The sequence below is a fragment of the Nicotiana tabacum genome, chromosome 3, assembly GCF_000715075.1.
Source record: "Nicotiana tabacum cultivar K326 chromosome 3, ASM71507v2, whole genome shotgun sequence".
In the NCBI taxonomy this organism is placed as follows: Eukaryota; Viridiplantae; Streptophyta; class Magnoliopsida; order Solanales; family Solanaceae; genus Nicotiana; species Nicotiana tabacum.
The window spans coordinates 77254721-77281799 of NC_134082.1; the positions used below are offsets into that span (position 1 = coordinate 77254721).

The window sequence follows — 27079 nt, forward strand, 5'->3', positions numbered from 1 at the left end:
TTGTGAAAGGCAAAGTGAAGACTCTTAAAAATTCAGCTTGGACAACAATGGCAGCTTTTGAACGATTTGAGTTAGAAGTGTGTAGTTATCTGTGGTATTATTGAAAGCTCATTTCATGTACGGATCAGATTAGATATCACACAACAGTTCAAACTTAACTCAAGCGAGAAAGTTTCTTTTTACCCCGGCATATAGCTAATGATCATACTTAATTTTCAATTGTTACGTGCATTTACAGTATAACCAATAATAAGACCAAGAAACTTTTTGACAAAATTTCTACGTCTTTTCACCAATGAGAGCAAGATTCCGCATTCCCTTTCTTTCTTTTTTCCTTTCACCCAATTAAAAAAGATGTTAGACTGTGGCCTCAAATGAAAGACTGATTGGTATCTATTTCCCTTGCATATATTTAGAACATTTAAAGCGAATACAAGCCGTGACTCAGGAATCATCAGACAAACCAGCCTTTGGCAAATTTGCAGTCTTCTGCTAAACATTCTAGTTTTATTTACATTTCTATTTGCTCTGCTTTCATTTCTTTTGTTTTCTATTGAAAGGTAAAAAATAACTACTCATATAGGTGGAACTACTCACCTGGAAAAAATTATGCAAACAACCTACTACAAGTAAAATTATACTATTAGTAAAAAAGCTCTTTAGTATAGTATAAATTAAAATTAAAACTAACATATCAGGATGCAACATGAAAATAGTATATATAAGGCCCAATTCTCCTTATATGAAAATAGTTTAAAAAACACATGTTGTAAATGTTGGTGAATACTCTAGTAACTATAGTTTGTATCTCGATAGGTACGTAACAGTTGTAGGGCTGGGCATACCTCTTTTTATGGCTATATAGGGTAAACATCTACCCTTTACTTCTGAAGAAGAGTAATAGTAGGAAAATATGAGGGCAAGAAACTTATTTAGCGCTCACTTCTTTTCCACAGCATTAGTAGCTCAATTCCTCTTTATCTCAAACTCCTTATTCTGCCATGCAACTGCCTTAACTTCTTCAGCTAGCAAAAATGACAGAAGAGAAGCAATAGAAATCATAATCATAGGTGATGTCCCTCCCATTGCTCCTGCCTATCCTCCTTCTAATGGAGATGATTGGTATTCACCTCCTCCCGAACCGCTATGTCCTCTTCCTCCTCCGCCGCCGCCTCCTGCAGAGCCACCATGTCCCCCTCCCATGCCTCCATCCCCACCGCCCTCACCACCACCTCCACCACCACCCTCACCCTCACCACCACCTCCACCACCACCACCTAAAGTTCATCCTCCTCCTCCTCCTCCTCCTCATCCCAAACACTCACCACCCCCACCAACCACCCCAGGTTATCTTACCGCAGAACTAAGAGAAGTCATAAAAGTCATTCAAAAATTCAAAAAGACAATAACTAGCGACCCCTTTGGCGTAACAAGAACATGGGTAGGCAACGATGTTTGCTGTTACAAAGGTTACACTTGCTACAAAAACCACGTTGTTGCCATCGACTTCAATGGTTTCCACTTAAACGGCAATCAACTGGCCTTGAATAACTTCATTGAAAAAATCAAGACTTTAGTCGTCATCCATCTCAACTCCAACAACTTCACTAGCCCCGTACCTGAAATATCAACCAAAACGCACCCTAAACTTTTCGAGTTCGATTTGAGTAATAACAAGCTTGCTGGGCCTTTCCCAAAAGCTGTTCTTGGTGCTACAAATTTAACCTATTTGGATGTTAGATTCAACCAGTTAACAGGTCCAGTGGACCCTCAAGTATTCACATTGGATCTTGATGTTCTTTTTCTTAACAACAATGGTTTTTCTGGTGAAATCCCAGAAACATTTGGCCGTACTGCTGCCCTGTTTATCACACTAGCCAACAACAGATTCACTGGTCAAATCCCCAAAAGCATTGGCAATGCTTGTAGAAATATCCTTGAGGTTCTGTTCTTGAATAATCAACTTAGTGGTTGCTTACCTTATGAGATAGGCTTGCTGAAACTGGCAACTGTATTTGATGCTAGTGTGAACAAGTTAACAGGTCCAATACCTCATTCTTTTGGGTGCTTAAGGGATATGGAACTGCTCAATGTATCTTATAATCAGTTGTATGGTCCCGTGCCAGAATCACTGTGCAAGCTCGGCCACTTGGAAAAACTTACCTTGAAATTCAACTATTTTACGCAGGTTACTATTAAATCCTGTTACCATCTCATTTTAATGCTTAGCCTATTAGAGAGTACATATACTTAATAACTTAATTATATTATTATGTCTCAGCATGTTTTTTTTTAAACATAATGGTGAGATTTGAACTCAAAACCTTATATTGCACTAAAAATTTATCTGCATCACGTGTTTATACCAAACTATATCAACTACTCATGGTTAAGTGATTTAGTGAGACAAAAATATATATTAATGAATTATGATTAAGTGAGAAAAATACATATGCAAACATATGTTATGCTAAGTTTGCGGTAAACACTCGGATGAGTTTTTATCTTATTACTCTTCTGCGCATCTTATCTAAAAACATAAGTATATATATATAAAATAAAATAAATAAAAAAGCACATTCCTAATGTCTTAATTATGTTATGTCTCAACAGGTTGGACCAGAATGTCGAAAGCTGATAAAGGAGAAGGTTCTTGATATTAGCATGAATTGCATACTGGATCTTGAGAACCAGAGAAAACCTGAAGAATGTGAATCCTTCTTCTTGCAGCCCCGGAAATGTCCAGACATGGAATCACTAAGTAAAGTACCTTGTAATATTGATGAGTTCTCTTCTGGTCGTCGACCTCATCGCCATCTCCGTGCCAGGGCTCGTTCAACTACTTATGCTGCCATCAATAAACCTCACCTCTGATTTATTTACCGTGGCAAGGCAATTCTCTAGTATAATTTTTCAGATCTGTAATACCGATGTATGTATATTGGGAAAGATACAGCAAGTATCCCAATTTACAAGACACAGGCTGATATAGTTATTTATGTATTTAATTTGTAAGTACTGAGTATAAGCTTTGGTCTTTGGAGTAAGCTGCCTCTTAGATTAAAAAGAATCCAGCTTGGCTTCTCCTATTCTTGTTTTCGAGTAATTTGATCCCATTGAGAAAAAAACATGATCTAAGTAACTATTGTGGGAAGAAACTTTCCTGAATAGCAATGATTATTCATTAGTGTTTTGAAACTTACTGTCAATAGAAAACGGAATTGGAAGTAATTTCATACAAAAAGATATAAATTGCTGAGCTTAGATTAGAATGGAATTTTCGAAAATCAGATTCGTTTTAAACTTAGAAGCATCATAACCTTAAGGAAATTAATAATGACAAAAGAGACCGCTCAAAGTATGCAATACTCGTTTCCATCTAGATAATTCTCATAATTTGAAGGGTACGTTCATTACTCAGTTGGTCACTCAATTATCCGAAACTATTTATCAAAGTCATCTTTCTTTCGTTTGTAACAACAAAGTCACTTAACTATGCCAATAGTACTCAGAAGGTCACTCAATTAGATTTCTCAAATTTTTTATCGCAAAATATATATTTTACCCTCTAAATTATCATCGCAAAATATCTATTTTACCCTCTAAATTATCAACTTTTATCTTCTTTTAGCTTTTTAATATAATAATTTTTCTCTTTTTAATTATATTATGGACTTACCTTAGAATAAATAAATTTTATTTATAAATTAAAAAAATTAAAATAGTATTTAAGCATATACAATTTTGGAATAAAAAAATATTGAGCATAGTGGAAAGTTAATTAGAACAATTTGTTCATAATAATAATTTTGATATTGACAAAAAAACTCAAAAAATTATTTACACAATTGAGAATGAAAGAAAATAAAAATTTTAAAATATATATTCCATGCACGTATTATAGAAAATAATTATTTAAAATAAAGATATTTTGTAATATACATTACATATTTTGAATATTATGCTCAATTATATTATTATTTCGATATTATATACCATTTATCAATAATACCAATCACGAAAAGCAAATGCAACACTCACTCATATATGGCACGATGTAACCAGAGGCGGATCTAGGATTTGAAGGTAACGAGTGCCATAATTTCTTTTAATGTATACCTTGTAATGACTAATATGAAATTTATTAGGAATGTTTATTGGGGTCAACTTAATAAGTATTTTTTATTTGCAAATAAAAAAATTACATCTCAGATATTAAAAAATAGACGTAAATAGCATTTTAAATAAGGAATCATACATTTATTATACTAACACAAGTAAAATCAACATTTTCACTAGGAAATTATATTTTTTTATATTAAAAATAAATTTACACAAGTAAGATAACATTTTCAATAACGGAATTACATCAAGCAGAATAAGAAATTTTTAAAAAATATCTTCAATAGATAAATCAGACTCCACAAGTATAGAATTAAATAAACTATAAGTTCTCAAAAATTAATATCACAAATCTCATCTTCTTTAAATTATATTTAATATTCCCATTAAGACGGAAATTTTTCGGATATAAAAAAAGAAAACTCATAAATTTGAGATTAATAGGAATGAAAACTCATAAATTTGAGATTAACAGGAATACTTATTTTATAAAATTTTATAATTTTGGAGTCTCTTTTTTGAGTGTTCGTGTTAGATACCACATATAAATAACAATAGAATAAAGAAAAGAAAAATATAAAAAATAATGAAAATAGAAAATTGGGAGGTAGCCGAAAAGGAAAATGATTGGAAAAAAAAGATAGCATATGAAAAAGGAAGGTCGGATAAGGTTCAAGATAATTCCCAAGTTAAAATTTACACACGAGAAAATCTTTCAAAAAGATATATCAGTCATGGCACTTTTGTCTAATTTATGGCTGCGAATGGTAAGATCAGATATTTAATCTAATTTAAAAAAATTTCAACGTAGGTATATAAAAATTTTATCATCTTAACGGGTGTCATACCACCCCATTGTAAAGGGGTAAACAAAATTAGCGACTAGATTAAAGTTTCATTAGTTTTTTGGACCGAAATCTTATTGACGCTGAGGTAAACAAAAGCAATTTGGCGCAGTGTACGTACATACATGCACTTTGAGAGAACTAGTTGCCTTTTCATTTATTGAGCTACGCCAGAAGAGAGTTACTTAGTATTTAATTTTTCACGTGTCCCCTCTACCTATTCCCTAGCATAATATATCCAAAATCTGACACATCTTCAAATAATGAAATTCATTCACGTTACCATACATAATTTAGTACACTTTACATTGAGGTAAAAATATACAATTTGCCGCAGGGAACGTACATAGATTTTTACAAACAGTGGCCTTTGCATTTATACAAGAATTCATTTTAAACAGATCGAGCTATTTCACACCTCCTCTGGACCCTCTTTCTTCTAGCGTAATATGTTCAAAACTTGACACATGTCTCTTTAATTAAATTATGAAATGAACTTCACCTTACCATACATTGATCGAAGACCGAAGTTGCTGGTGTGATGTTATATATGGTTGCGACAGAAGTGGTAGCTGTTGGGATCCATTCTTCCTATGACAAAATGCCCCAACATATGCTTTGACTTCACCAAATTCTCTTTACACAAGAACTCTTCACTTGTAATTCTATCAACTTTTTGATTAAAATCATGCACAAAAACATGTGTTTTCGGGTTGCCACTCTTCTTGCTCCGCGCCAGCACTCCAGCAGTGAAAATAGCAGACATTCGACCAGGTGCTTCAGGCCAATACCCTCTTGGTCCATCAACCAAAATAACATCCCAATTCACTTCATAGAATTGGTTAGGAAGGTCATTAAGTCCAAGTTTACACTCCGAAAACAACAAATTCTGCACTGGCTTACACTCATTTCGTGCCTGTTCTTTCGCTGCTGCAATCAGCTCTTTCATTTCACTTAACTTGGTTGTATACTGCACGTCGTAAGCTTCAATTCCTGGGTATTTTTCCTCAATGTAAGCAGCATAATATCTATTTTCGTCGATGAAAACTGTTCGTCCATTGTGATTTAAGGCTTTCCAGAGAAGGGTCTCGTGTGTAAGGCCGAAAACAAGGAGATTACAAGGTTGTTGACATTGTCGGAGGACATCAGCAATTTGTTTGATATCTGTATATGACATATGTTCAGTGTTATTGGAATTTGAAGCATAATGCGTTAAGGCCCTAACCACTGCCTTTGACAATGGAGGATTGGTTGAACCAGTAATGGCAGAGACTGCAGCTACAGAGGTATAACTGGTAATGGATTCTCTGGCGTAAATAAGAGTAAGAAGAAAGGCAAGAGTGAAGAATGAAATAATAGCAAGAACCCATAATAAACGATTGGAGCTCCCTTGCTTCTGGATATAAGGATGTAGGAGTATGAGTTTTGTGTTACTGCCTATGTTGTTCTTCATCTTTGTGTCGTTGGATGATGAAAAAGATTTAGTTTTCTCTTTTGCTTGGGTACAAAAGGAAATCGATATTAGGATTTATTCAGAAATCCCTGCAAAGAAAAATGGGCTTAAGAGAGGGAAGATAACTGAGCTTTAAAGAAACATTCAGACTTGAGGATTGGCAAATGCTCATTTATATAATAAAAAATTTTGAATAAAAACTATACATTTATATAGGGATAATTCAAGGTATGATCATTGAAGTTTAGGTACAATTAGAGGGAAGTCATAAAGCCATTTCTTAATCACATTAAGTAACTAAATTATGTGTGACTTGCTCCGACAACAATAAGCCTATTATATTTCCACATGTGGGGTCTTAGAAGGATAGTGTATACGCATGTCTTATTCCTACATTGTGTAAATAGAGATGTTGTTTTCAAGAGACCTTTGGCTCAGGCAAGCAAAGCCACAACAATAAAACACATTGAAATATAGATATAATAGGGAGTCATAGGAGAAAAAAATAGTAGCACAGCGAGATACTAACTAGCCGAAGCAGAAGCAATATCAGATAATACCGGAAATTCAAGAAAAAGACAAAACAAGTGTAATACTACAGCTACCGAAATGGAAGGAAAGTACATTTTCTACCAAGTCATGTCCTCAGTCGGCTCAAGATGCATTATGTCCTACCTAATCACCTTTTCACAATTCTTTTTTGACCTTCCTCTACCTCTTCTCAGGCCCACAGTGTCCAACCTCTCACACCCCCTCATAGCCTGCAACTTGCTCTGAAAAATAAAAATGACAATAAATCATATTTTCGGTGCCAAGCAATCGTTTTTTTTCTTTTTGTTGCATTTAAATGTTTAAAAAATTATCTTTTGTTTTATATGGGTAATCGACAATTACATGGTGACTTAAATTTTTATGGAAAAATTATGCGGGTCATCAAACATATACATTGTATTTATCATTCGTAGCTATACTTTCAGCAAATCTCATTTCTAGTTATATTTGAATTTTATAGGAAATTTATGAAATAAGAGATTAATTATTAGGAATAGAAATAAGTCTCTTAGCTCAGTTGGTTAAAGCGCCTGCTTAGCTAGCGGAGGTCTTGAGACTCTCAACAAGAGCATTTTATTTTTCTGTTTTTCTGTATTTCGCCTAAGTTGTATTCGTTCTGTCGAAACGAATACAACTGATACAAGTTGTATCATTTGTATAAACTCATGTATACAGTCGATACCGGTCATATCCTTTTGTGCGAACGAATATACTTGATTCAGATACATCTTGTATTCGTTGAGCGTCTAAATACAAGTGATACAATCTTATAACAATTAAACAGTAGCTACGAATAGTAATTAGGCAAACTATAGTTACTAGGCTTTAAGCGATAGTGCTTTACGAAAAGTCCTTAAAAAAATAGAAAAGGTGTTATATCATTCTCAAAAGTATAAGTTGGTCATTCTCATTTAATGAGCAATTCATACATAATTCAATTATTTTAATGTGACAATAAATTTGTAATTTTATTGTTATAGTGGATAAAATTATGTGGCCTTACATGAAATTAACTCTAACCGTACATGTCTACTAATCTTGCACACTTTTACAGAGGTGATATATGTGAAATAATACTTGAGATCTACTAACTTAAAACTTTAAACTCTTATCTGGATTGAAATTGAAGCAAAGTGCAGGCTATGAGGAAGACATTGGAATCGCGGCAAAATTGGATTAAGCGCACGTAAAGCAAGCTCTTATGGCAACCTAGACAGAAGGAAGTTGACATGTTTCCATTTCCTATTTGACCATCAAGGTAAAATGATTTCCTATTGGCGGCGGACGTAGGATTTCATAACCAAATTCATTTGAACCTAATATTTTTAACATGAAATATAAATTTATATGTAATTCCCACTAAAATACAATAAATATAATATTTGAATTTATAATTTAAAAAATATAATGAGTTCAATGCTAAGAACATTAAAGGTTGAACCCATAAAGTTTTCTTAGGTTTCCTTCTAAAAGTAGAGAGATACATGGTATCATATTGAGAAAAAGAGTAGTTGGAAGATAGAGAGAGGTGGGGAGGACAGAAGGAGAAAGGTATTTGGTAACTAATTTACAAGCAGGAAGTCGCTTTGCCTTGTGCATTCCTTCTTCAACTCTCACGTTACCTCTATTAATTAACTCCCAAGTTTACCCTTGAAGGAGACGAATTAACTGACTGCTGATTCCAGTTGAGCCAAATAAATGTAAATGCTTACCTTGTATGTTTTGAACCATATAGGTTAATTGAAAACACTTACTCCCTCAGGTCAAATGTTAGTCGTTTTGATGAATTAAAATTATCTAAAAATATTCAAGTTTTAGAAAAATAAGCAGTTACTGTTAATTTTCTTGTTCAAAATCATTCTTATTGTTCCAATTAGTGTAGTGTTAATAGAAATAAATGAGACATTTAAAGAGAGATGGAATATTTTTCTTAAAGAGTTTACAAAGACCTTAAAGTGCAGATAGAATGGACCAGAAGTAGTACTAGTTTGGAAAGACTGCCCAATATGCAGCAACTACAATTATAAGGCATCAAACTTTTGCACAAGCTTCGTGCTATTAATTAACAAATTGGAAACAACCATTCCAGACGATTCATTAACATTATTTTTTTTCCATATGTATGGTGTTTGGAAGGTTTTACTTCAGTCTTTGTTCCATATTCTAAGGTTGATGTTTATTGTTAAAAAGTTGGAGGAGAGTTTGATCTTTTAAGGCAAAGTTGGAAGCAAAAATGATTTTCAACTATATTCTAGGTCTGTAATCTCTCTCTCTGTCTCTGCGTGTGTGTGTTTTCGGTCAAATGATGGGGGTTTTCTTCTGAAATTTAAAAAAAGGAGGTTTCCAAAGAAACTCTTAAAAATACTTGCAGACACAAAAAAATGTGATGGTGTGCTGGTCAGACCTCTGATTACATTTGTGTTTTTGTAAAATTATTTAAAGGAGTAAGATTTTTATTCTTGGACATAAAGCATGATATTGAGGTACGCTTGTCCACTTCAATGCTTTGTGTTCTAGAATAAATAAAAAAATAGTACCAAAAATTGTGGGGTTCTAATGAATCAGGGGCGGCTCGAGCACATGCATGCCTAAAGCCAAAGTTTAATATGATGCCTAAATTTTTAAGAGAAAGTTATAAGATATAATTTTTATTTAAAGTCTATTCTTCTAGTTTTTTGAGATACAAAGTTGTTAAAATCTTTTTTATAATCATTTTTCTCTAATAATTCTTTTTCAATTGACAATATAGCTAACTCATGTAATTTTTCTTGAGATATTGCTGATCTTAGATAAGATCTTATTGAGCAATAGAAGTATAGAACTATTGGAAGCTTAAAAGTATTGTTGAACTTTTGAACTAATGAAATCTGGAGAACAAAAAGTGAGTAATGAAATCTTGAAGAAAAAAAATGGGTAAGAATATTAAAAAGAAAGATAGAAAATATATAGGGATTTCTGAAATATGAAGAGATTGGGGGGAAAAAGATTGACCTGGACAAATTAAGAAAGAGAGAGTAAATTTTTTATACTTATCTAATGAATGAGTACAAAATAATTTTTAAGTAAGTCAAATTATTATTTTATTTATATATCTAAAGAGCTTTCGCTTCTTTAATATTAAAAACTCTACTTTTATATTAGGATGACGAAATATTATTTTTTAAATACCTCTACACCTATTATTTTTTTTAGAGAATTTTTCACAAAGCACCATATTTTAGTCCTAATTAGTCATTTATAGATACCCTTTGCTATATTACGTTCTATAGATACTTTTTATGTTTTTATACAATGTATTTCATGTATTTAAACGGTTGTATTCATTAATACAAGAAAAAAATAAGCGTAAAAACGGAAAATCCAGCTAAGTGTTATCTGTATTTAACTGTATTCAAGCGAAATTTTAGCTGTATTTAACTGTATTCAAGCGAAATTTCAATGAAATACAGTAACTTTTTTGCGCAAATTCTAGGAACTTAAACTTGTTAAAAACGGAAGGAAATCAAATCACATGATAGTCTCCTAATTTAACTCAAAGAACTAAAACGTGTACACACTAATTTGTATTTCGCTCAAAGAAAGCAACTCCAAAACGTGAAAAGAAGGAAAAACCAGAGCAACACATCTGATCGAACTTCCCAATTCTCTTCTCCTTTTTTTCTATTGAATGCAACAAAATACAATTGAATACAGCTGAATAAAACTCTTGAATGCAACAAAATACAAATAACTTCTGCTGAATAAAATAGTTGAATATAACTAACTACAACTGAATACAGTTGTATAAAACACTTGAATACTACTGCCAAATAAAATAGTTAATTACAACTGATTAAAACTGAATACAAGAGAATAATCACAACTTTTTAATACATCTAAAATATATAAATGAATGTTGCTGAATACATGTGAATGCAGTTTCACCTCTTTCATCTGTAAACATGGCTTTCGACAAAATCAAGGTTGAAAACCCTATCGTTGAGATGGACGGTTAGATCTCTTTCTCCTCTACTTTCTCTATCTCTATATTTCTTCCTTTTTTCTTGCTGAAATTTGTTGTTTTATAGATCTGTTTTTGTATGCCAAATAATAATAAAGATTGATTATGCTGTGAAAATACAGAGAGGACAAAGAATTGGAGTAACGTGGGTATGTGGGAGAAGAGAGTAGAGGTGATAATGGCGGAGAAATAGAGATTTAGGGTGGGGGAAGATTTATGAAACGTGGGTTTATGGGAGAAGAGGTAAAGTGTATGGAAGAAGAGAGAGAGAAGCTGGTCAGAGGAGATATACGCTAATTAGGTGAGAGAAAATATAAAAAACGAGAGAAAAAAATATTTTGTAGCATATATGGTGCCTTAATTGTAGGATGGAACTATATTTAGATTTTTTGCTATAAACTATAAAAGGTATTTATAGGATGTAATATTTTAAAATGGTATTTATTTAATATAAATAGGGTACTAACCTATTCCTTAGGTGGTAAAATTTCCTTTTTTTTTAAAATGAGACCCTCAAATTTGGGTGGCCTAAGGCCCAAGCCTTACTATTCATAACATTAGAGCCGGCGTGCCCTGTGATGAACTATCATGTTTTATATCCAAAAGATATCTGTACATAACCTCCATTAGTTGAATCTGTAATTTTGAAAATTAATCATGTTACCTCCTACAACAAGTAAAGACAACGTCAAAATTCTCATACCGGACATTAGTTAAACTCAAATTCTGATGGTCCACACCTTACCAATGCCTGTTGGCTTACTATATTCAATATATGCAGATACAGGGGAAGATACGGATATTTTGAATTTAGCTTCTATACATATACCCTGTAAAAGAAGTTATATACTAGCAGTAACTACTAGTATATAACTGATTAATTCAATCTGATAATCATACATTTGAACATAGTAAGCCAACCTGATAATCATACATTTGTAACTTAAGTTGAATTTATTTTATATTACATGTTTTAAGTGTGAAAAGAAGCTACTAATTTTTTTTAATGCATGTGTGGCTTCTTCACTGTCGTCAATGACGAGACTACCGGGGCACCATAAGCTGGCAGCCTGCAGTTTATTAATGTAAAAGGTAAATGACAAATTTAATTTTCAAATTGAGACAAGTGAGTTCATTCTACATCAAATTATGTGTTACCTACTACCAGTGTCGCATAAGTAAATAGAAATGAGGTAAAACTTAGGCCTGTCGCAATAGCTGGATTAACCACAAAACTAAGCTAATGCTTTTTTGGAGATCCAAATTATGGTTTAACCAAACTCAGCAAACTTCCAACATCAAAATAATAGCTTTGTAGTCATGTAATTACCAAAGCTATAGCCTAGTGGAAGCAATAGATTGGAGCCCATCCACGTATTGGTTCCACAATATATGAAAAATGAAATTGAATCAAATCATTTCCGATCAATAAGTGTTAGTTCCATACCTCAAAGAAGCATTCTTTTTAATGTCCACCTAAAATTCTCCTTCCAATTACAAATGATATATTCTTCAGTGGCTCATACCTGTGAAGAGTTTTGACTCGAACATATTTTTCATGGAGCCGTGGAACTGTATTATCTACTCTATTATGTGCACAACATATGATTCTTGCCTTGTCAAATTGAACTGCATTTATGCACTTCTACAGCTAAATCCAATTGATCACTGCTGGCCTTCCATTTCAATGACCCGTTTTATATGAAGGGCAGCTCTCACAACGTTTCCCCTTGTTATTATTCCCACCTTCATTATACGACGATTGATTAGCATATCATGACTTAGAGAAGTACAGATGCACAAAAGCAAGGTCTCAGAATCTTACCAGTTTACCTTCACTATCAACAACAGGAAGCCGTCGGTATTTTGTTTTGAGTAGAAGTCTGACAAATAAAGAAGTAATAAATGAGACAAACTCTTTGGTGTCTCGTCCAACTAATGCTATAGAAACATAAAATAGGATAAATGAAAACTGTAGATTAAGTTGAAATCAAGAATTAATGATAACCTTGCTGCATCCTCAAGGTTGGTAGATTCCCGAACTACTAGGGGAGCAGGTGTCATCAAATCACCAACCACTTTCCCCTTGGTCTTACTAATCAACTTTTGAACCTCGTTGAATGTCTGCAATTATAAGTCAAAATTGGATGTGTCAACTTCAATAGCTTTGATTGTCGTGTGATAGCAATTTTGATTTTCTGAAATCAAGCGCATTTTCATTGCTCCTCCATACAGAAAAGCAAATATGTTTTCAAGTTGAGGAAGGTAATCGGGTAACCATATATGCAAGTATTAAAGTAACGCAGAGGACAATTAATACCAACACTTCTATCTGCCATAGTTCAGCATGAAAAAAGTAAGATTAACTTAGAAATAAGAAAGTCTACTATTCGAAAAGGAGACAAATTTTGGGACAAGGAAAGACGGAGGTTAGTCCATCATGGACGGAGTATCTGGTCAGAAACATCCCATAGTGAGTAAGATGAATTCAAAACCATATCACTTGATACATAATCATTGAGGTTCGGAGCTGGAACAGGGGATGCTAACCAGATAGTTCAAGTAAGATCCCTAACCACCAGAGTTTACAAGATGCCATTGGTTAGTGATTGGAATGTTAAAAAAAAAAGGCAGCCCGGTGCACTAAGCTCCCGCTATGCGCGGGGTCTGGGAAGGGCCGGACCACAAGGGTCTATTGTACGCAGCCTTAACCTGCATTTCTGCAAGAGGCTGTTTCCACGGCTCGAACCCGTGACCTCCTGGTCACATGACAACAACTTTACCCGTTACGCCAAGGCTCCCCTTTTGATTGGAATGTAGCAGATGAAAAAAGGCAATCCAATGGATTAACTTCTCAACAGCCATATCTCAGTCAGCAAGGATGAACTATGAAGAGCATGTTTCATACTTCAGCAATGTGCTCAAACAATGCCCCATACAGACTCATACAAGCTGTCTACGTTGCCAGCTTTTGCTGGATGCATTTCCTATGTTCTTTTCTTGATCAATTAATCGAAGGTTTGTTTTTGAGTAGCTCGTGCAATCACACTATAACAGAGTGCATTAAGGTTCGTGTGCTATAGTGTAGTCTACAACGCAACTTTCAATTGTTAATTAGTAAATGAAAACGCCAGTAAAACTGTTTGAGAACATGGTTTCCAATTGGCTCTTATCTTTCTCTATGCAATGCCTTTGAGAAGGAAAAAATTGTAACTCGTCATAGATTCGTGTTACAATTGTCGGATTGGATGAATTTGGATATAGTTAAAGAAAGGTTTGAATTTGGATAGGTAGCTAAAACCTAAATACCATTTTTTATTCACTATACTAACCCGGATATACTTGAGTGATCTTTATTGAAGCTCTAGGTTTGCAGTTATAAACATTTGCAACCAATTAAACAAGAAACATTACACTATATCCATATGCTCATAATAATTATCCAGCTCCCAGTGCTGGTTCCATAATTCCCAAAACTGGAATCCAATGTCCTCCCAACATAATTGATATAGTTGCTAATGTAGCTTTCACCTTTATTAGCAGAGGAAAAAAAGGAATATTTGATATGCACTATACTTGTTAATGACTTCAAATCCTTGTGATCACTACTTTAGTCCATAAGAAGTTTTCTGGAAGAGTAAAGGTTCGCATTCTTTACTTCCTGTTGTTGAACATAACCACTAACAATAATGCAGCAGATTACAAGAAGAGTTGGTCAACATTGTAAGTAAAACGATCATGAGGATCGTTCACAATTTCAGTCATCAATCTCTTTCTTTTGAGTTCCTAGACATTGGAAGCTATCCTCTCCCTTTAGGGGACAGCTATACCACTTATGATCTAACCAACTTGCTAAATATCAACAATTAAGCATCTCAAAGATTTGGTGTTAAGCGTCTCAAAGATTTGGTGTTAAAAGTTGTTCTCTTTCAGTTAATTTGTTCTCAGGATCTTCAAAATTATAAGGTGAAATATCCACTTTCCTGAAAAAGGGCTACAAAGCTAATGGTAATAGCATTTCATGCTGAAATTTAAGATTATCTATATCTCCAATGTAACGACCTGGCCGGTCGTTTCATGAGTTACAGTCCCGTTCTCCCCACTTCTGCTTCTTTAAGTATTGTTCAGCTGTATTTAGTCGTAACGTGTTGGTTGGTTCGGGTTCGGAGTGGTCGTGGATTGGAATGAGACACTTAGTCTCTTATTTAGAAGCTTAAGTTGGAAAAGTCAACCGAATGTTAACTTATGAGTAGAAGGTCTCGGATGTGAATTCTGATGGTTCGGATAGCCCCGTTAGGTGATTTTGGACTTAGGAGCATGTTCGGAATGTATTTTGAAGGTCCGTGGTAAATTTAGGCTTGAATTGGCAAAATTGAAAATTTGGCCTTTTTCGGTCGGCAGTGGAAATCTTGATATTGGGGTCTGAATGGAATTCTGGAAATTGGAGCAGGTCCGCAGTGTCATTTGTGACGTGTGTATAAAATTTCAGGTCATTCGGAGGTGATTTGATAGGTTTCGGCGTTGTTTGTGGAATTTGAAAGTTTCTAAGTTCTTATGCTTGAATCCGAGGTTGATTTGGTGTTGTTTGGAGTGTTCCGACGGTTTGAATAAGTTTGAATAGTGGTTTATGACTTGTTGGTAAGTTTGGTTGAGGTCCCGAGGGCCTCGGGATGATTTCGAATGGTTATCGCCTTATCGGAGAGTTGGAAAGATTGGAGTTGCAACTGAAGCTGCTGTTTTCTGTCATAACCGCACTAGCGGATTGGGGACCGCAGGTGCGAGCCGTAGAAGCGGAAAAGAGACCGCAAAAGCGGCATTGGTCGCAAGAGCGGATGGTTGGACCGCATCTGCGAGCCCGCAGGTGCGAGACCTGGGGCGCAGGTGCGGCGTCTGAGGACTTAAGTGATTTCCGCAGGTGCAGATTTTTGAGCGCCGAAGCGGCCCGCAGGTGCGAGATATTGTCCGCAGATGCGGAAATAGCTGGGCAGAAAGTATAAAAGGCCCTCTTCGCGATTTTCTGCCATTTCTTCACCATTTTTGGACGAGTTGGAGCTTGGGGCTGTGATTTCAAGAGGGAATTAAGTGTTTTCAGTGAGGTAAGCTACTTGGACCTTGTATCTTGTGTTCATGGCGATTTTTCCATTGTTTAATCATGATATTAGTGGGAAAATTAGAGAAGAAATTGGGAGATTAGGGCTTGAAATTGGAGAGTTTAAATTGGGGATTTGAGGGGCTATTTGAGGTCCGATTTTGATGATTTTGGTATGTATAGACTCGGGAGTGAAAGGAGTTTCTAGTTTTACGATTTTTGTTGGATTCCGAGATTTGGGCCCGGGGGCCCGATTTGAGCAAATTCGGAATTTTGGGTCTAATTTGATAATTTTCGTGTGGGTTTCATTCCTTTAGCGTGTATTGATGATGATATACTGATTTTGGTTAGATTTGGAGCATTTGGAGGCCGGATCGAGAGGCAAAGGCATCGCGGGTTAGAGTTTTGGCTTGGTTGAGGTAAGTAACACTTCCAAAGTTGGTTTTGAGGGTTCGAAACCCCGAACTATGTGTTCTATGATTAATATTGAGGTGACGCAAATGCCAAGTGACGGGCGTGTGGGCGTGCACCGTGAGAATTGTGGCCTGGATCATTCCATGGCACCGCTTAGTGACTCTTTCTTGCTGATACCTGTGTAATGATTATGTGATTAAGTTAATAAGCTGTAAATCATGCTAATTATCATGTTAAGGCTTCACACCGATAATTGTTGAGACCCGAGAGGTCGTTTCTTGCTGTCATATCATTAGCTTCATTGATATTTTGTACTCAATCTTGTCCATGCATATTATATTATGTCTCAATCTCAGTTATTGTTATTTGGTACATCATATCGTTGTTTCAGGCTAGTTTCTTGGTATTGTGAGCCCGTGTGTGAGACACTGGAGAGTTATGACTGAGTGATGCCGAGAGCCTAATTATGAGTGATGGTATGGGATCGGGTTGCACGCCGCACCGGAATATTGATTATGCCTTCGTTGGCTTGTGATAGCACTTGGGCTGAAAGGAGCCCCTCCGGAGTCTACACACCCCCAGCGAGCACAGTTGATATTATTGAGGGATGGATCTTCCCTGGACATGGATCTTGTTCAAGTATTTATACCTGGAGATGGATCTTCTCCATAGGGCTGGAATGACCTTCCTCGGTACTGGATGACTGCGGTCAGTTATGTGTATATATCCCGGGATGGATCTTCCCTGGGTCGGATGGCCATACACAGTACCGAGTGGTTGAGCACTTGAGAGTGGAGGTACATGGTACATTTTTCATACTTTCTGTGCATTGGTACATAGAGATTTGCTGAGCTTTATACTCCACACTGTTCAGATTGTATTTATTTGCTGTTGAGTTGAATACTTGAACTGCAAGCACACCTACTTTACTGTACAGTTTAATTGTATTACCTGTTGAGGTTTGGTTCGTCACTATATGTCAGTCCATAGTTTGGACTTGTTACTTACTGATTTGGTGTACTCACGTTACTTCCTGCACCTTGTGTGCAGATTCAGGCATCTCAGGGCACGGTAGTGATTGTTGACTATTCGGGTCGCGGACGTCACGGAGATAGCGAGGTAGCTGCCTGGCGATCACAGTTCCGCCTTTCTCCTTCTCTATCTTCCTATTAGTACATTGTTGCTATTTCCAGACTATTTTGGTCTTGTCTTGTTTCGGAACTATTGTAGTATTGCTCATGACTTAGTGACACCCGAGGTCGGGCTTTTACTTTCCGCTTTTGTTTTAGTTTTGACTTTATATCTTTTATTGGATTTCAGTTAAAAAATGGTTTAACTTAAGTTTTAAATGAAATGTGGGTTATTTGGAAATGTGTCGGTTGGCCTAGTTTCACGATAGGTGTCATCACGACCGGGTCGGTTTTGGGGTTGTGACATCCAAATAAGTAGAAAGTTTTTTTAATTTGAGGTCTCACATTGGAAAAAACAAATTTTATTTTAAGGAACTAGCACATTAGATGATCAACAAGCATTCAAGAGATGATCTAACAACAAAACAAAATTTGCTTACTTTCCAGTTGCTGCCCACTTCCGGGAACATATTTGCATCAGCTCCTCCGGTACCTAAGGAAAAGAGAAAGAGATGCACTCATTCTCCTCCGAAGACGACTTCAAAATCCCAACTCAAAATACTATCAACAGATTTTAACACCAAAAAGGTTCCAGGTCTTTTCGGCTATGTTGTGCGGACTCTCCAAAATGTTATCTCACCCGTGTCGGATCATCAAAAAATGTACTATTTTTGGAGGACACGCACCCAATGACATTTTTGGAGAGTCTGAGCAACATAGCTTTTTGGAAAGGATCCTAATAAAACATGGGCCTAAAACCAATGGGATCTTTTCTAATCTCCACAGAATATCGTTCTAGCATCAGAACTAAAAATTATACCTGATATAGAGTCCAGAGCCAATAGATCATAATCAGAAACAAGACCAACCTGCAGCAGGAGAGAACTTCAAGCTTCTGAGTGAAATATCTTTGATTTATCATAATACAAGACAAGCATATTATTTTTGAAATATCTTTGAACTTAATATTTGAAGCTAATGTATATGATCATATCCATACGATATAAAGAAGCATGAATAGGGGTTATGGTTGCAACTTGAGCATTCTTACTTTCATATTTTCGTACTGCCAGTTACACGTTCTATTACTTAAATAAGTTTCTTAAAATTTTGAGGAGCACTCAAAATACTTGAGTCCGATTCAGACTTGGAATACCAACAAAAAAGGAATCAGTCTCTAGAAAGTAAAATTACCAAAAGTGAGAGATACAGAAGATATTCCTATTCACATGCCATTAAATAATTCAGAAATCAACTATGAATAATAAAAAAGAACGCAAAATTTTGTTTCCAGAAGAATATGTACTTTATAATTCATGGATGTTAACAAAAGAAATTCTAATTCATGTACAACCAAAGCGTTTGAAGAACTGCAAAAGTTTCAAAAGCAATTTTCAAACTTCTACTGCAAAAAGAAATGTTTTATGGAAAATGAAAAGAATTTTACAAACTTCAGTTTTCCTAAACTAGCTAATTTGATAAGACATCATGACTATTCACCAAGAAAAACTATAATGCAACACTGACAAAGAAAAGAAAGTAAATGACAAAGATGGAATCATTAATGTCATTACTTTCAGAAGATCATTGGAAAGCCAACCAAAGAATAGAAACTTCTTCGATCAAGTCTATCTATGCCAAGTTCCAATAGAAACGCAGAAAGAACATAAAAACATAAAACAGGAAACAAAAAAAAACAAAAAAAAAACAAAGTAGCTCTTCACCACTATTTGACATGGTGGTGAACTACAACAAAAATAAAAACTACTTATTGAAAGCTGTAAAATGTAACACTTAAAGAGAAATATCTAGGTGTCAGAACAAAGATAATTTATCTTTATATCACCAACTATGAGAATTTCCAATAAATATATGAAGTAAATAACACCATCTTTATCTTTCATGCTCAATCGAATCCATTAAACTACTCTTAGAAAAGTTTTGGAACAATTAGATGATCTGTTTTAAGCTTCTGTCTAAAGGCCCGCATCAGAGTAAATTATGAGTTTTTAAATGACAAAGATTATGTCCTATATCATTGTACTCTATCTAAATTTGATGATCCGCATGTATTATTAGAGACCTCTATTCTCACAGAAGATAGATATTGCAGAGGACTTAAATCCTTCCTAACACTTTGATATAATAATATGTGTTTCTATGAAGTTGAATAAGAAACAAGGAATAATTCTTGAAACAGTCCTCAATCACTTCCTTTTAGTACTCTATTTATTAAATTTCTTTTTAAAATCTCCCTCTTAGCTGTAGTGAAATTGAAGTGATTTTCCTATGTCACGTGAAAATCACTTGACATCTTTAACGGAAAACCCCGAAAGACAAGAAAATACAAGATGAGAAGTATAAAAACTATTTTCACAAGAAAAAAAGAACCTGTCATAGGGTTTCCTTTCCCAAACCCCTCCCCTAGCTATAACAGCCAACCCCTTCCGATGGCACAGAGCTTCCCATAATACCTTTTTTAATCGTGCAAAGCCGCCTGCGGCATAGCTTCCCCACAACCCAACCCCAACCAACCTCCACCCCTCTGGCATCGCCTTCTCTCACCAGATGGACACACCCTCTTCTTCCCAGCACCCATTGCCCACATCTCTTCCCCTTCCTTCCCAACCATAGCAACATCCCTACCAGTCCCTACATAAGCCATTCCCCTCACCCTCCATGAAAAAGCAGCTAAGCTGTTTTCTCTCCTTTTTCTTTTTGTTTTTGACATTCTATTTTTCTTTCCAATTTGCTATTCTATTTAACTGTTCCAAGCTTCTATTTTAAATCTCTTTTATACCCTTCCAGATGTCAAGTGCTTTACACGCAGCATGGCAAAATAACCCTTAGTTTCAGATGCATAGGGCAAAATAACCCTTAGTTTCGGATGCATAGGACCTTTCAAAATTAAATGTTATAAAGTGAGAAGCAATTCAAAGTTTGAGGATGAAATCAAGACCAAACTTATAGTTCGGGAACCATTTCAGAAATTTATTCAAGGTATTAGCTTTCAAGTATCAACTATCAAAACTGAATATTACATAAGCAGGAAATACACGGTCATTTAAGTGACATTTCCATCTACAATATTGCAAAGATGACATTAGAAAACAGAACTTACCAATTTCCAGTCATCATCAACCACAGGGAAACCAGTGATTCGGCGTTCTACCAACAATTCCAAGGCTGTTGCAGGAATAATCATATATCAGGAATTAACAACATGATGGTGGCTAGCGATGAAGTTGAGCACTAAAATACCTTCATCTACAGATGTTGATGGCTTTACCACATGTAGCTTATCTTTTCTCGTCATGAAATCACCTACTGTATATACACCATTTGTTGGCTGCCACAAGTATATATAAGCTTATCATTTGGTGGACATTCATGAGGAACTGGAACTTCTTGATGAAAAGAAGAATGCATTTATAGTTCAAACTAAAATCATATATATATAAAAAGGAACGGAAAACTTCTTGAAAGTAAACAGGTCTAGAATAAATATGAAAACAGCCACATAATTCTATCAAGCAGCCAGTTGTGAGCAAGGTTTATGTGAAGGAGCCAATACGTGTTAGTACAATTTACTACGTGAAAATAATCTATTGCTATACTTAAGGTTAGATGAAATCTAAAGTTGACTGCTTCTAACACCAATTGGTCAAGGATTGCATAATCTAGCTCACATAGCCAACTTATCAAAAGAAAGTGGACGTGCGAGATATCTACATTTCATTGCAGTGAAGATGATAGTAAAAGAGTTGCACGTAATCCCACATCTATGGAACACATCCAGATCTATAGCACAGCTTCTAACTAAGTCATGTTTGCACCCCCTGCGCTTTTTGCTCTGCATGTCCAGTGCTGCTCGAGCTTGCTTTTTTTCCTATGGACAGGAAGTTACCAAAAGAAGTTTGACTAGTAAATGGTAATAACCGGGGGAATATCCACTATGGCCAAGAATTTTGACAGACTCAAGATTAAATGCTTGAATATAATAATCACATATTATAGAGTTCAGTTTCTCCCCACGCGAAAATGAGACTGATTTTTTATCACAACGTTAGGGCTGAGGCTTAGAAAAGTGCAAACTCAAAAAAGTTCCTAAAACTCAGATGCATTTTATTTCCTTATTTAAATAACCTTATGTGGCATGCATTTCATTATTGCCAGTCCTAGAATGTAACTTGAAACACAAATCAAGCACACAAATAACTCTGGTTAAAACATTCTTCCTCAAAGCCAATGGACTTACCATGAGTTGTTAGGCAAGAGGCCACATTCTATTGTGTAAATAGAAATTGGTCCAAAAGATGAAGCTCAAATTAAATTTTGATGAGTTTGAACTTTTGTCAGCATTAGTGTGTGCCTCACCTATTCTCCTAGATGACATAGAAAAAGTGTAGAAGGAGACAGGGGAAGGTTTCTGGTTTAGAAATACCAAAGACTTTTCGGATAACTCCAAAATACAAGAATGAATGTTAATTTGAAAAACAGTGTGTAATGTTCCTTTTCCTTTTCAATTTCCTTTTAGACAAAGTACAAATGTGTATCAACAAAATCCACTCACACAAGAAACAAATATGTTGCTCTTCACAAATGAAAAATATAGTTCATCCTAACTGTATTTTTTGAATCCAAGATTGATTAACACTACTTATAATAACTTAAATATGTGCAAAGTTTTAATAAATTTTCTTTTCCATCCATCAGTATGTCTGATGTGTAACCCATACCAATTAATTTTAAGAAGCTAAAGAAGGTTATCAAATTTCTACATAACCATGCGTAAGAAACCAGTGTTTCAAGTTATTGAACAGGGCTTCAACTTCTGAGCTAACTGTTGTGATTAACGTTAACAATTGCATATGCCATAATAGGTTGCATCTGAAGACCAAATTACTTAAAATCCACTTATCTAGGTAAACAAATCTTGTTTGTACTCTTGCATGTTTATGCAGGAGATTCACATACAGAATTAGTTATAGATTTTACTTGTTATGGAAGGTTACTTAACATTTGTTCTAGGTTACCTATCAAATAGAATTACCTGCAATTACCGGACTTGATTGTATAAAATTGCCAGTATAAAGTTAAGCATTTAATTTCAAGCAGTATATAAGATTTAGACAAGGAGGGAGGTATACCTGTGCAGAATTGGCCGTCAAAGTGTTGCTGCTGGCGGTAACGGAAAACTGCTTGCGGCGGACGGAGAGGAAACATTTACCGAAAGTAGCAAACTTTAGGCACGGCGGAGATAAGAAGAGCAGGCAAGGAAGCTGGTGGTGGAGAGCGGCGGAGGAGCTGCTGAGGGAGAGTCCCGACGGTAATATAGATGCCATCGCCGGAGATGACAATTCAGATGAGTGAGAATCTTAAGGCCTTGTTGGCTTAGTTATCTTTTGTTGGCTCTACTCTATCCCATTGTAGTGTGTTTATTACAAGTGGGAACATATACTATTTGTGCAGAATTGTTCAGGTGCAAAAAAAGTTACTTAAATCATTAACTGGTTATAAATATATTATATTATGGATGTTTATTTAGTATTCCGTTGTAAATAAATTTCCTGAATAAGCTTATTCATATGGAACTCCGCCGTAAATATATTTATATATTTAGTACTCTATTGGAAATAAGCTTCCTGAAGAAGTTTATCACTTCGGTACCCGATTATGGATAAACATTACCCCGGTAGAAGATTATCCATATCTGGTATAATAACAGCTTACATAGCAGCTTCCTTTCTTCTATAAATAGAAGAGATTTCAGTTCATTATGTTCATCAATTTGAATTCGAATAATATATTAGTTTCTCTCTATACCTGTCTTTACTTTACAGTTTTTATTTTATAACACGTTATCACCACGAGACTCTGTCATCTCAAGCAAATACTTTGAAAGTATTAGAGGTAAGAACTTTCTTTTCCTAAATAATGTCAAATCTTTCTAAACTTGAATTTGTAGCCCTGGATATATCGGGCAAAAGCTACATGTCTTGGGTGTTTGATGCCGAAATTCATCTTGATGCGATGGGTCTGGCAGACACCATCAAAGACAAAAATCAGGCATCAAACCAAGACCGTGCCAAAGCAACGATATTCCTACGCCATCACCTTGACGAGGGCTTGAAAATGGAATATCTTACTGTTAAAGATCCAGTCATACTGTGGAATAATTTGAAAGATATATATGACCACCTGAAGATGGTCGTTCTTCCATAGGCACGATATGATTGGACTCATCTAAGGCTACAAGATTTTAAATCTATAAGTGAGTATAATTCTGCTATGTTCAGAATTATTTCCCAATTGAAATTATATGGTAATAATATTACTGATCATGATATGTTGGAGAAAACTTTCACCACTTTTCATGCCTCGAATATGCTCCTGCAGCAGCAATATCGAGATATGGGATTTAAAAAGTATTCTGAACTTATCTCACATCTTCTTATAGTCGAGCAACATAATGGGCTATTAATGAAAAACCATGAAAGTCGATCTACTGGTTCTTGTCCATTCCCTGAAGTGAATGAGACGAACTTCCACCAAGCTAAATGTGGAAGAGTTCGTGGCCCCAGTCGTGGTCATGGCCGTGGTCGGGGAGAAACTCTAATCATGGTAATAATAATACACCAAAGAAGCCTCCTCACCACCAGCAGTGGAAAAGGAAGGAACAAAAGCATGAAGCGGTGCAAGCACCAAATGCATAAAATGCATGCTACAGAAGTGGAGGAAAAGAGCACTGGTCATGTACATGGCGTACGCCAAAGCACCTGGTTGAGCTTTATCAAGCCTCCCTAAAGAAGACAGAGAAAAATGTTGAAGCAAATTTTATTTCTGAAGATAATTTAGACTTCATGCATTTGGATGTAGCTGATTACTTTGCACTCCCAGAAGGAGAAACAAGTCATGTAATCGGTAGTAAATCTGTAAAAATGTAAATATTTTAATTTTTGTTGTTTGTAATAGATAGTATGGTTATGTTAATTGTTGTACATAAATAAAAGTTATGCTTTGATAATGATGTTTACTATAATATATTTTATTTATGTCCTTTTGAAGAATATGGATAATCCTCAAATTATGTTTGGATCAAAGACAAATCATGAAGATATTTGTGCTATTGATAGTGGAACAACTCATGTCATATTCAAGGATCAGAAATACTTTTCTTATTTGAAGGCTCCGGAAGAGCCATTATATTTTTGTCTAAGGGAACAAAACTTATTATAGACAATGCATTGTTCTCCTCCAAGTTCCGAAGAAACTTGTTGAGTCTTATAGATATCCGCCGAAATGGGTATCATGTTGAGACAATAGATGAAATGAACAGGGAATATCTTTGTATTACAAAGAATATTTCTGGCCAGAAATGCATTGTAGAAAAGTTACCAACTTTATCTTCTGGTTTATACAATTCAAAAATTAGTACAATTGAAGCACACTCTATCGTAAACTTCTAGTTTATGGATTCAAATACTTTTGTGCTTTGGCATGGCCATTTGGGCCATCCTGGATCAATAATGATGAGACGAATTACTGAAAATTCGAGTGGGCATCCATTAAAGAACCTGAAGATTCTTACAAATGAGGAATTTTCTTGTGATGCTTGTTATCAAGGCAAAATGATCACTAAATCATCACCAATGAAGGTTGACATTGAATCCCCTAGCTTTTTAGAGTGTATACATGGGGATATATGTGGATCTATTCACCCACCAAGTGGGTGTTTAGATATTTTATGGTCCTAATAGATGCATCTTCAAGATGGTCTCATGTGTGCCTATTATCATCTCGCAACCTGGCGTTTGCAAAGCTATTAGCCCAAATAATTCGATTAAGGGCACAATTCCCAGATTATCCTATAAAGGCTATTCGCCTTGATAATGCTGGAGAATTCTCATCTCAAGCTTTTGATGATTATTGTCTATCAGTTGGGATAAAAGTTGAACATCTTGTAGCTTATGTTCATACTCAAAATGGCCTTGTAGAGTCATTTATTAAACACATGCAATTGATAGCAAGACCTCTACTTATGAAAATAACATTGCCTACTACTGTTTGGGGCCATGTTATCTTGCATGCAGCATCACTTATCCGTCTCTGACCGATATATTATAATAAATATTCTCCGTCACAATTAGTTTTTGGTCATGAACCAAATATTGTCCATCTATGAATTTTCGGATGTGCTGTATATGTGCCAATTATCTCACTTTGATCCTCGTATCCCTATATGTAATCAGGAGGTCCAGAAGATCATCCATTTATAGAATATAGCAAATCAAATGCCAGACGCATTTACTGATTTGAAAAGGATAACTAAATCACATATCTCAGCAGAGAATGTGCCTATCCGAATTGATGTCCCAGTAAGACCATATACTAGCATAAGAGCTAGTGAACCTAAAGCACGCCTGAAGCGTGGTAGGCCTTTGGGTTCTAAGGATCGAAATCCTCGAAAAAGAAAATCGACAAATGATCAAAACGATACTATGAAGGGATCTCCTGAAGAGACCCAAGATCTGATTAGTTTTGAGATTCCTGAAGAAATCAATGAACCCGAAGCTCATGTGAGTGAAGAACTTTTAATAAGTTCGATCGGTGATGGGATTAATTTAAATTGATCTAAAATAGTGGTGGATAATATTTTTGTATATAATGTTGCACTTAATATTATGCAAGATAGTGAGGATCTTGAACCTCGATCTGTCGAAGAATATCGACAAAGATCTGATTAGCCAAAATGGCAAGAGACAATTCAATCGGAATTAAAGTCACTTTCTAAAAGAGAGGTCTTTGGACCAGTAGTCCAAACACCTGCTGGTATAAAACCAGTTGGTCATAAATGGATTTTTGTATGAAAAAGAAATGATAAAAATGAAGTTGAAAGATATAAAGCTCGCCTTGTTGCACAAGGATTCTCATAGCGACCTGGAGTCGATTTTGATGAAACATATTCACCTATTATGGATGCCATAACATTTAGATATCTCATCAGTTTAGCACTGCATGAAAAGCTTGTAATACATCTAATGGATGTAGTTACAACTTATCTGTACGGTTCACTTGATAATGAAATTTATATGAAAATCCCTGAAGGATTTAAAATGCCTGAAGCGAATTCAAAATCTCAGGAAATTTATTCAATTAGATTACAAAGATCTTTGTACGGTTTAAAACAGTCTGGGCGCATGTGGTATAATCGCCTTAATGAATATTTACTGAAAGAAGGTTACATAAATGATGTTATTTGTCCATATATTTTTATAAAGAAAATGGCATCAGAATTTGTTATACTTGCTGTTTATGTTGATGACATAAATCTTGTTGGAACTCCAGAAGGAACTCCAAAAGGCAATTGAATATCATAAGAAAGAATTTGAGATGAAAGATCTTGGAAAGACAAAACTTTGTCTTGGTCTGAAAATTGAACATTTAGCAGACGGGATCTTTATCCATCAATCA

General features: G+C 35.2%; 3 protein-coding genes across 4 annotated transcripts; 1 reads left to right on the top strand and 2 right to left on the bottom strand.

Moving 5' to 3' along the window:
- The first annotated feature begins 745 nt into the window (after window positions 1–745).
- Window positions 746–3198, top strand: LOC107759842 (uncharacterized protein At4g06744-like). The gene is made up of 2 exons (XM_016577855.2): window positions 746–2188; window positions 2614–3198. The coding sequence occupies exons 1-2, from the start codon at window positions 914–916 to the stop codon at window positions 2872–2874; spliced, it is 1536 nt and encodes a 511-aa protein (XP_016433341.1). The 5' UTR covers window positions 746–913; the 3' UTR covers window positions 2875–3198.
- Window positions 3199–5220: 2022 nt separating this feature from the next.
- LOC107759843 (protein IRX15-LIKE-like) lies at window positions 5221–6613 on the bottom strand. Its single transcript, XM_016577856.2, has one exon. It carries the CDS (start codon window positions 6418–6420, stop codon window positions 5512–5514), a length of 909 nt encoding a protein of 302 aa, XP_016433342.1. The 5' UTR covers window positions 6421–6613; the 3' UTR covers window positions 5221–5511.
- A 5159-nt stretch (window positions 6614–11772) lies between these two features.
- On the bottom strand, window positions 11773–23048 carry LOC107759844 (CBS domain-containing protein CBSX1, chloroplastic). Of its 2 annotated transcripts, XR_001642264.2 has the most exons (9): window positions 22756–23048; window positions 20867–20954; window positions 20727–20791; window positions 18426–18474; window positions 18046–18098; window positions 12981–13096; window positions 12798–12855; window positions 12420–12718; window positions 11773–12042 (listed from the first exon to the last, which is right to left on the bottom strand). XR_001642264.2 is itself a non-coding variant. In XM_016577857.2 (8 exons), exons 1-8 carry the CDS (start codon window positions 22948–22950, stop codon window positions 12638–12640), a joined length of 705 nt encoding a protein of 234 aa, XP_016433343.2. In that variant the 5' UTR covers window positions 22951–23048; the 3' UTR covers window positions 12364–12637. The 2 variants fall into 2 exon arrangements, 1 of the variants encoding a protein (XP_016433343.2); XM_016577857.2 differs by lacking the exon at window positions 11773–12042 and having other exon boundaries at window positions 12364–12718.
- Window positions 23049–27079: the final 4031 nt, after the last annotated feature.